The sequence below is a fragment of the Amblyomma mixtum genome, chromosome 5, assembly GCF_055824585.1.
Source record: "Amblyomma mixtum isolate Tamu chromosome 5, ASM5582458v1, whole genome shotgun sequence".
In the NCBI taxonomy this organism is placed as follows: domain Eukaryota; kingdom Metazoa; phylum Arthropoda; class Arachnida; order Ixodida; family Ixodidae; genus Amblyomma; species Amblyomma mixtum.
In genome coordinates, this window is record NC_143016.1 from 34,425,318 (window position 1) to 34,436,705 (window position 11,388).

The window sequence follows — 11,388 nt, forward strand, 5'->3', positions numbered from 1 at the left end:
CCTGTCGAATGACGTCAGTGTGGCTACTACTACTGCCATATGTGGATAAGAGATGGAGATGAGAAATGGGAGAGAAGAAAGAAAGATAAGTGGAAGAAGAAGAACCTATAGATGCTTAAGCATGAGGACATCATCATCATCAAAACAAACAATGTACCTTGCGTCTTCTAGTGCGCGTTGTGCGCTATATACGGACTGCTGGCACACCGTGGGCTGTGAGCGTTCGTAAAACCATTCGTTAGTGAAATTACAATCTGGTATTTTTTTTGCATGTCTCGGGTGTATTATGCGATCTCAATGACAATCGAAGAAGCGGGCGTGTCTCGAGTCTGCCGAAAAACGAATCGCGGGTCACGTTTGGTGTCAGTAAATGTTTTCCTCTACGTGCTAATCAATTATATTTCAGGTAAAAATGATTACACTACGAATTTTCCATTGATAAACACACAGATGAAGTCCCCGTATGTTTTCCTTGGTTTTAAAAATTGTTGGCTTCCGTCATATACATTTACCTTGGAGCCGCTGCGGTGGCTCACTGGTTATGGCGCTCGGCTGCTGACTCGAAATACGCGGGTTGGATCCCGGCAACGGGGGGGGGGGGGTCGCATTTCGATGGAGGCGGAATGCTAAAGACCCACGCGCGTCCTGTCTTGTGGTCGCCGAAGCAGGAATCATGGGTCGCTTTTTATGATTAATTCACACATATACAATTTTTATGCGTGACGAGAAATCTCGGTGCTTAAGAAGCAAGAAATCCATTTCCTGCATTAGTAACGCGGCATGTCTCGCATCTGCCTCTGCTTGGTGTGCGCCGAGAAAGAACGCGACGGGGTCGCCGCACTGTGGAGTGCCAACATGTGTGTTTATACAGAAACACTGCTTAACGTTTAAAACTTAAAATTAACGTCAAGAAGGCGAAACAGTCGCTCTCGCAGCTCGCAAGGAAGTTCGAGGGCTGTCGATTGCGGCGGCCTCGTCGCAGCATGCATAAGCAAGCAGTGAAACCATAAATAAATAAACGCGTGTAAAGTGGCATCGTCCTGGAAAGTGCACGCTGCCACTTTGCCGCCATAAAATAGATGAGGTGCTATAAAATTAATCATAGCTCACGTCGCACCTGTCTAGTTCTGTACCTAGTCAACAGCAACAGTGTTGCGAGCAACCATACGAGCAGGCATGATACAAAGGGGGAACACTCAATGAATTACTTAGACCTTTAGGGGGACGCCTTGGACCACTCCATTCATTCGTGTTTTTTTTCTTGATTGCAAATCAATTCTACAGCCTTTTCTGGCTATGTTGGTGTTTGGTCGGCAGCGATGTTTGTTTCGGTCTCGAGTGCATGCGGTATTTGCTTGTTTATAGTTTTTGGTGTTGCCGTGTAGGCCACTGGCGCCTTTGTGCGCCTTATGCCTGTATATCCACTCCTGCTATAGCCTAGAAAGAAAGGGCTGCAGTATGTATGTATGCATGTATGTATGTATGTATGTATGTATGTATGTATGTATGTATGTATGTATGTATGTATGTATGTATGTATGTATGTATGTATGTATGTATGTATGTATGTATGTATGTATGTATGTATGTATGTATGTATGTATAAATAAAAACGAATAAACCGCTAATTTATTGCTGAGAAACAATTCATTTTTTCCACCCTATGAGAGAGAGCGAAAAAAACACTACTGATTATTTGCTGTTATCGCAGCTTGAGGTCCTGCTTGAGTCGCTCTTCTAATCCAGCGGGCGTGTCCACAACCAAGGGCGCCACTTGCTTCTGCTGCCCGCTTGTCACGTTGGACCAGGCATTGCTGATGAGGGAGTGACTGAGTGAGTGAGTCAATGTTTATTGAAGAGGACGGTGGCTGGAGCGCATGTGGGTGGGCCCTCAGTCCCGGGCTCAGTGCTTCTGGTGATGATAGGGACCACTGCCCGGTCATCGAGGCAGACGTGCGCTGGTCAGCTTCACCTCCCACAGCTCCAGGGCCGCCGCATTACTTGACTTTAGATGGGGGGGTTTCCTTTTCGTCCTTGCTGGTAAGCATCTTCTCCCACTGCGCTGCACTCGAGTTTTTAATGACTCAAACTTGCGGCGTCACGACGGAAACAGTGTCTCCGTGATCCCCGCTTGGAATTGAGTGGGCCTCCAGGATCCGCGCACAGAAACTATTGCCGTCATCGAAGTTCGCTTTGCCAAAAAACTAAACAGAGAATATTTACTACATTCGAATCGGAGCGAAAGCACGGATTTGTGCTACGTAGAACACGACTTTGAGCAGGCAGTCCCGCGGCACTGCCCCGTCATAGATATTGATTCGATTCCTTTTTTCATGGTTTGACCTCGAACTCAGCTGAAGGTCAAATCTAGACACCCGGCGATCGAAGCACGAGGTCCTGTAGTGGAGATTTCGCTTCAAAACGCCCCGGCGGTGGCGGTATGTGTACCAAATTTTATGACGTTTGATAACTTATAAAAGCTCCATTTCCAGTAAAAATGCCTTGTTAGGCACGAGAACGCGCTTAACTTCTTGCGCAGATGAACTTAATTTGTCCGCACTGTCCTCAAAAGAACCGGACCTTCAGGAAATGATATATTCGTTCGTAACCAGAAACCAAATTTAATTTATTTTTACTACTTCATAAAACATTAAAATACTTGAAGGGTATCATACGTGGAAAAAAAAAACATGGTCAAAGTGAGTTTCTTACACATACTTTGGGAGTAATCTCTTACTGAATGCTAATAACGTGTTTTATGTCATGTTGGTTCGACTAACAGCACAATTTGTCGACTGCAAACGAATTAGCTCCTCTGGCTATCAGACGACAGCTGGTACGTTTCGAGAATGCATTTCGAAATATTGCACTCAACTGCTCTTTGCTACGGATAGCCTTTTTGACGCGTGTAGATTTTGACGAGTGTAGTGAAATACGATTAAATGAGCAGCTGGCATACTCGCGTATGAAAAAAAAAAATACTGGGCTTTGACGTCTCCGCTCTAACTACGTGGCTTAAGTTATTGACGTAAACATATTGACGCAGTTAGCCGCGCCTCTTTCCTAGTGTTTTGAACAAGGTGTTTTTAGGTATTTTTTCCATTTCCTTCGCCAGTTCCGTAAGTAATAGGCTAAATAAATAGACAAAGCCGTTTGCTCACCGCCTAGCGGAGTCAGATGGGTTCAATGGCTTTGTGAGCTTGCAAAGCAAGAAAGAAATTATGGAAATGCTTTGCTCTGCTGCAGTGAGTTAAAGGTTCTGGAACAGGCTCCACCGCAAGGAGACGCCTGCAGTGTCTGGGAGAGCGCATACCGCAGCGTGCTGACAGGCGCATTGACATCTGGCGGCTGGGAACTTCTAGGAATATATTTATATTTTCGCAGCGTTTTCGAAATATCACGATCTCTATTCTTCACGCGCACAGAAAGTGATGACGCGCGTCGACGTCTTTGAGGACAAGAAGCCCCGATCGGGAAAACCTATATAAACGAGCTGCAGATTTTACTGTCGCAGGTGTTCCCCGATCTTCAAGTCGATAGCTGGTGTGCGCTGCACAACGACCCTGATGTGCCGTTTAGATACACCGCTGTGATCAAAGGTATTCTTTGCAACTATTCCGATTGTTACCCCCCCCCCCCCCCCCCCCCCCCCCTTCCTTTATTTTATTTTTCCACCTTCGGGTGGCAAAACTTCCAATTGCCCTAGGACTTCCTCTTTTATTTTTTAATCGGTTTAAGCCTGTATTACGTAAGTGATGCTGGCAGGGGCTATTATTTTTCATTATTTATGGTTGCCGCAACCCATTAAATGTTACCATTACTAACTTTTTATGTAATTTTTAAAGGTTATTCGTGCTAACCAGAATATCGGTCAATTCGCCTCAACCACCTTTTTTCCAGCTTTTATAATTAGAGAAAGTGCCGCTGTTGGGAAACTTACTTTTATATGCTCGTAATTATTCGCTACTTAAATGCAGTCATCACTTTATTCATTCGCAGAGTTCATTCTGTCAAGGCTCAGTGACGTACGAGGTTTGCCTCAAGTTTCTGTGCGAAAAAAGTGATTTCCCCTCTATTTCTGCACCTGAACGACGACTAAAAGCACTCTGCTCACGCATAAGTCTTCCTGCCAATAATAATGGTTTGGTTTGGTTTATGGGGTTTAACGTCCCAAAGCGACTAAGAAGCCGCCGCGGTGGCTCAGTGGTTATGGTGCTCGGCTGCTGACCCAAAAGACGTGGGTTCGATCCCGGCCGCGGCGGCTGGAATTTCTTTGGAGGAGAAATTCTAGAGGCCCGTGTACTGTGCGATGTCAGTGCACGTTAAAGAACCCCAGGTGGTCGAAATTTCCGGAGCCCTCCACTACGGCGTCTCTCATAGCCTTAGTCGCTTTGGGACGTTAAACCCCATAAACAAACAAACAAACAAAACAAAGCGACTAAGGCTATGAGAGACGCCGTAGTGGAGGGCTCCGGAAATTTCTACCACCAGGGGTTCTTTGACGTGCACTGACATAGCACAGTACTCGGGCCTCTAGGATTTCTCCTCCAAAGAAATTCAACCGCCGCGGCCGGGATCGAACCCGCGTCTTTCGGGTCAGCAGCCGAGCACCATAGCCACTGAGCCACCGCGGCGGCCCAATTATAGTAATAACACAAAAATAAACAAGGGCCATTCACAGCGGCGCTAAACTTGTGTACGTTAAGGTCTATTTACAATATGCGTCTGTTTGTGAAAAACTTTTTTTGTGAAAAAGTGCAGGCAACCAGGTTCGCTTCTGGTTCTGGCAGTGCGGCTCGTTCTGTATTTCCAGCCTGTAGATAGTGAGGGGGAACTGCGGACCTCCGTTCTCCGGAGCACAGATGAGCTAAAGTAACCCTATAAGTAACCCGGTACATGCATATTTCTAACGAAGGGCCATGTTGCACACAACTGCTGCAAAGGGCGCCTATACAGTACAGTATAGCAGCGGAAAGTACAGTTATGTCATAGTGAAAATTTGTGATGCCAGTAGAAAAAATCAATGTGGACAAGTTTTTCATTTCAGTGTCATTATTAGTGTTTTCGCTTTAGAGAAATGCGTTGCGTCTGTATGACTCTCTTCTACGTACATTTGTCCGATCCTCATTTTTATATTTCTTTTTTTTTCCCTGTGAACATTTACTGTTCTTAGTCTTGTACCTTTGTTACTTCGAAACTTTGAAGGTTGTAGCCTTGTATGCACTATTTAACTTTTTTAAATCTATAGGCCTTCCCTGTAATCTTGAAACGTGAAATATGCAAGATTTTAGTGTTGCCTTTGGGGGGATGGAGCGCTGTTAAGCTGTGCTCAAACAGCTTTTTCTCTGCTCTCTCATTTCACCTTTTTGTGTCAAATAAGAAAAAAAAATGTTCTGTTCTGTTGAAGTTGGTTCCGCTTGTTTTATGGTGCGTTTAACTAATATAGCATATTTTCGACGTTCTATGATCTGTGCGTGTCTCGGAAAGGAATATTTTGTTTTTTACTCAGAATACGAAAGCGGAAGTTGCATGCAGGGCGTGCTTGAACTTGATACCGCTTGCTGAACTCTTTGTAAATAGTTTATGCGCATGGGGCATTATATAAATGTAATGAGTACAATGTAAAAAAAAAATTAAAGCGTCGATTGCCGATTGGTCGAAGCCAGCGGGAAGCGAAACCGGCTTGTATGCACCGAGGCCGGTTCAAATCCCTGTCGGGGCTGAAGATTTTTACTGGTGAAGATCAATCAGACGGAAAGTTTCGGAATATGTTGAAAAGTTCACCGTCATGTTCGGCGTAATGTTATTCCGCGTTTTTGGCTTCAGGTTTCACTTAATTTGCCTAGAGGTATTGAATGCTTAAAACAAACAGCCATAAATAAACTTGCCAGACGGTAATTACCTCTATATACAAATAACAGCAAGCGCGAAATGATTATGCCAGTAGGAGTCTTCAGTAGCTCTGGGTAAGGGGGGGGGGGGGGTGGATGCCTATTCCGTTTATGCCGCTACACTTTCATTAGCGCCAAGTAGTAAGCCCTAGTGTTTGTTGAGAGTTGCCGTAACCGGGTGGTGCAGTAAACAGTAACGGGGTATTGCGGTGCCGGCGGAGGTGCGGGATGCGTGTATGTGTCTAGGAAGGTTACTGTGTACGTAACGCACGGTCCCTAGGAGAGGGGCGAGAAGAAAAGGGATGTGAGAAAGGAAAAGGGGAAAGCATAGACGACGTCGCCGCCACCGACGACGACGAGGTGATGTCGCCAAACCTCGCCCAATCAGCTCTCCCTGTAAAACAGTAGGCTCGTATTACGCGGGACATATAGGCATGAAGACGGGCGCGTTGCCTTCTACCCAGACCGAAAAGCCGCACAAACAGGATGCACCGAAAAACGAACAACACCGGCGCCGAATACTGCAGGCTTTCTTGCTTACATGCAGCAAATACCAGTTTGAGAACATAAACAATGAATTAGAAATGATGCGTTATTGACCCGGAGAGAGGGCCCATTTTCTTAATTGCAAAAGTCTCGGCCGCGTCTCAAGTGCGACCGTTTTTTTATTACTCCAGGATGACGTGGTTGGTGAAGTTTAAACGGCCATACAACTCAGGAACGCGAAAAAAAAAAAAGAACACAGCTTTTGTGAAGAATGTGGGTAGCTTAGCAGTTTGAGGAGCACATGCTTCTCGCAGATGACGTTCGGAACGTCAACGCTGACCTTTTCTGACCTTTCAGAAGAACTCTTGTTTTCCATAACAGCTATATTCGGTATGAAACATGAAGTGAAAGTAATGCGTTCTAGAACAATTGGGCTGTTGGCGTCATCTCGGTTTAAAATGTTTGCTGTGTCAGCGTATAAGAAGCCTTCTGAAATTGCTGTGGTGCTTCATTTGCAGTCTGCCATTGTGAAATCTGGCGGGAGTCTCGACAACCAAACAAAGGAAGTTTGCACAATAATATCGTGCCTAGCCTCTCTACTGGTGATTTCTACAAACTTTGCCAAGAAGCTTGGAGTACATTGAACGACTCGAAAGTTGTGAAGACGTTCAGGTATGTCGACCTTAGATGTTTTCCATGCGTGAATTTTTTTGCATGTGTTAAGTATATGCTTAGAGTAAACGCGTCGAAGTAAGCGAGGGTAAATCCAACTGCTATCGCGGCTTTATCGCATCAGTTTTCATGATCGTCCTATCAGTGTTTTTCCTCCCGGTAATATACCATCCTCCCTCACTTGTGCTTTTCAGAACTGTTGAGGACCGAACATGTGCCCCGCTCGCTGTTTTCCGCAAGAAGTACTGCCCACATCGGGGCTCGAGGACCGCGTTGCCCTGGTGACGGGTGCGGGGAGTGGCATCGGCCGTAGCGTCTGCGAGGCTCTGGCCGCACAGGGCGCCCGAGTGGTGGCCGCCGACTGCAACCTGGACGCTGCCGTCCAGACTGTGGCACAGCTGCCCGCAGGTGAGCACGTCGGGCGAGCGCATGTGTCTGTCTCAGGTGCCGCCCTTGCCAACAGTAAGCAGGCTGCATGGTTTGCTTCTCAGATCTGTTGTGAAGCCCTTACGGCTTTGCTAAAGATGAAAAGCTCTTCAGAGGTGAGGACAAGGCTTGCCCTTACCTTACAGATATCTAGAGTTGCTTGAGGGGTGGCGAAGTGCTCCGCTATACCAATGGGAAGCAAAACATAGAGCCTGCACGGTTACTTCTGTCAGAGACGGTACAGACTTTGTCAAAGGTAAAAAGCCCAAATAACTTTCTTCTTGGTCATGCTGCGTTTTTAATGATTGGTTGTGACTCATGAGGAAAGGAAAATGACAGTAACTGTCTCACTCTCGATGTACACCTCAACCGCACCGTGAGGAAACCCATGAAGAAGGCAGTGAAAGAAGTAAGAAAATGTTATGCGGTTCGCAAGGAATCGCCAATGTTCCATATTTATGAATATTGAGAAGAACTGTCGTCGTCATGTCTCGGAAAGTCAGGAGTACCACAGATGATGAACAGTCACTTTTCCCGGTTTAGAAGCAGCTCATTGGTCTATTTTGTTTTGACAGAGGCTGTTCATGTACAATTCACGCTCTGTGTAGTAAGGGAGTCGTGTACTCAGCTCGCATAAAGGCATCGGAAATCGTGTAATCGACACGCATACGTGCAGTTTTTAGATTTACCGTCAGTACTATATTTTGCAATAAGAAGTACTGCATCAGGAATTCAAACATGACCCATGATTAAAGGCTAAATCTTTCGTCTGCATGGCTCACGTCAGGATCCTTCAAGTCACCTCCGGCTCCAGATAATATGCGACTAAAACATGTAAAAGATATAAACGCCATATTTTGTGTGCCTATAACGAGCTCGTATATCGTGCAATGGAAGCGTCTGCGCAAGACCGCAAGACTTAGCCATCGGCAAGCGCTTTAGAGTGATGCCTATAATTCTCGACCTTAGGGCAAGTTCCGCCACACAGAAGTGCGCGCAAACATTCAATGTAATGTCAGTATGATCCTTTGGAATGTCTGTTGTGAGTTAGTGTATGTTTATTTGAGGGCTGCCATATGTGAGCCGGTCATTCGCGGGAACCTGCCTTCCGTGCGCTTGCTGATGCCTTTGTTTTCATGAGACCGACAACAGCGCATACTACCAAATGGTTTGGAGCTCACAGCCTGTCGTCTTTTACTACGTCAATAAGGATGTATGACGGAGAAACTGTGAACTCAACCTCCTCTCGTATGCGCAGGAGCCGAGCGTCACCTGGCCTTGGACGTCGACGTCTCTATCCCAGAGTCGGTGACGTCCCTCTTCGAACGCATTCGTGGGTATACAGATCTGCCGCCTGTGAGCATCGTCGTTTGCTGCGCTGGTGTCAACAAAAATGTCAGCCTCCTCGACATGGAACTGGACGCCTTCGACCGAGTGTTGGCCGTTAATCTGCGGGTAAGTTCATGATTCTACTGCTACGTATACGGAGAACACCCTTCAGGAGCAGACTTTCAGCGGAGTAAAAAAAAAAAAAAGAATGGTAATGGTTTAGAAACAAAAGAAAGACTGAACACAGGGGTGAGCAATCGAAGCGATAGCGGTCTGCCGGGACGGGAAACGCGCACGTCGAAAGCAATTGGAAATCATGTATCAGTTCAAGCGTTATTCGTAGGCCCACGTTGTCACCAAGCACGATATGTGTTTTGGCTCTTTGGTACCCCGCTCTTACACAGAATGATGTCTAGAAAGAAGGTATACATATTGTAGAAAACACCCGGCCGTCGCAATAGAAGGATGCATCTAAACAGGTATAAAAAGGGCCCGCACCCAAGAGCTGCGGACGTTAGAGTGCCAAGCATTTATGTTTTGCTAACACAAAAGACTTATTACAAAGCTAGTTTTAGACAAAAGCTTTGCATTTAGTGGCGCGCCTGTTCTGAGAGATCGTTGAAATAGCGCGAGTAGCGCGAGGAACGGAGGAAGCTCTTTATTGAATAGAAGACACATATTCGGCACTGTTTAGCGCTGGGTACCGCATTCGGGGTAACCAGCCTGACAAAAGAGGAATAACGAGGAGTTTAGCAGGAGGAGAAGAAAAACATAATGAAAAAAAAAATAAAGAGTCGGTTTCGGAAAAAACGGCGCCCCCAAAAGTCAAAGATGTCGCAGTGTCAGGAAAGAGCGTTTCGAGGTTTTTCCAGGAATCGTTGCCGCTGAGGTGCGAAAAAAAAAAGGGTTAATTTCTTCTTTTTTTTCTTGTGTGCATCGCAGGGCACTTTCCTGACTGTGCAAGCGGCTGCCAGAGAGATGCTGGCGCGAGGAGTGCAGACAGGCTCCGTGGTGACCGTGTCGAGCATAGTGGGCCGCACGGGCCTGCGGCAGCACGGCGCCTACGCCGCTTCCAAGGCGGCTATCGTGGCGCTGACCAAGACGGCGGCGGTCGAGCTGGCGGCGCACGGAATCCGCTGCAACGCTGTGCTGCCGGGCTTCACCGAGACCGCCATGACGGCCGACGTCGGGGACAAGGATCGCGCATGCGTGGTCGCCCGCACACCCTTGGGTCGGGTAGCCAGGCCCGAGGAGATCGCCAGAACCATACGTTTCTTGTGCGACGACGCGGACAGCTCTTTCGTCACGGGGGCCGCGATCGAGGTCACCGGCGGGCTCAGCATGTGATGTGACGTCACGCCTGCAGATGATTTCCGGAACGTAATGCTTGATAGCACCTCCGCAACGTCACGAGGACAGATCGGTGAAGATGGAGGACTTGTACGTGGTCACGCTCTGTCAAAAGCACACGTTTGAGACAGATTTCTGAAGCTCCTGGTTGATACGTACCACTCCCTGCACTGAAGAAACAAATGTTTCTGAAACCGATTCTCTTCGCATGCAACGCTGGCGCGACTGCGATTTAAGACAGCAACACCTGCATGACGTTAGATGTCGCTGGAGCCAACGAACTGCGTGGGACACGTCCATCGAAACACCTTCGTGTAGGCAGCACATCCCTTTTCCGCTAATACAGCAGTGTGAAGAAGGTGGATGTTCGTGGTGTCCGACTGACTCGTGGAGGGCTGATATATGTGCATCGCCTGGAGCGAAAAAAAAAAGGGAGGGCACTTAAGCTCCACTTGGAGGGTATGACACAATAGCGTAATGAGCTAATTCCCGTATATGTAGAAGTCCCTTCTCAGCTTTACATCCATAGATCCCTGGGAGTCCTCATACCCTTCCTGGCGCAAGTTTTGATGAGAAATAAAGTTTCCACTGTGGAACACCAATTTTTCGGCGTTACTTATTCTTTACGGACTGGGGCAACAGACAGCCTGATACTGAGTCATTAAGCTGCCAGTGGATCAGAGTTTTTGCTCATACGCCAGCAGGCATGAACCGCCAGCAGCGTTATTGGAATAGCAAGATTTTATTCAGTCACTAACTTTCCGGTGGAGTCTAGTGATGATGCTACCGGCTCAGTCCGAGGTTTTTGCTGGTTTCTTGCGGTCTCCTAAGATTTTTGCTATCTCCTAACATCTAATATGACGTTACGTGCTGATATGACTCCGAATTGAGAGCAATGTACGTGGAAAAGTCGTTCACAGTACGAGGCTTACGTTGTGCGCGAGCTAAGCACGCGTGGGAAGTGCCACAAAGAAGTAACTTCAGCATAGAAGCGAACACATTCAGCTAATAATGACTTTATCGGTGTGAACGAAAATTACGCTTTTTTATATGTTATAACAGTTTTCCTGTGAACGGATGGTATCCGTGAGCCATTTCCAACGTCAGTGGAAAAGTAGCAGTTGAGAGTTTGTTCCTGTGTGCAAAGTGACTGGCTCCTATCATACTTAAGCTATCTGCACGCCAGGTATAGCACTTTGTGGGTATTGCAATGACCACGACGCCATTGCGCATC

The 11,388-nt window shown here is 46.9% G+C and overlaps 1 protein-coding gene across 1 annotated transcript; it reads left to right on the forward strand.

The window, feature by feature from the left end:
• The first annotated feature begins 1,713 nt into the window (after nt 1-1,713).
• Nucleotides 1,714-10,641, forward strand: LOC149341719 ((3R)-3-hydroxyacyl-CoA dehydrogenase-like). Its single transcript, XM_089542014.1, has 6 exons — nt 1,714-1,833; nt 3,515-3,599; nt 6,896-7,049; nt 7,244-7,457; nt 8,734-8,930; nt 9,747-10,641. The coding sequence occupies exons 4-6, from the start codon at nt 7,262-7,264 to the stop codon at nt 10,149-10,151; spliced, it is 798 nt and encodes a 265-aa protein (XP_089398140.1). The 5' UTR covers nt 1,714-1,833; nt 3,515-3,599; nt 6,896-7,049; nt 7,244-7,261; the 3' UTR covers nt 10,152-10,641.
• Nucleotides 10,642-11,388: the final 747 nt, after the last annotated feature.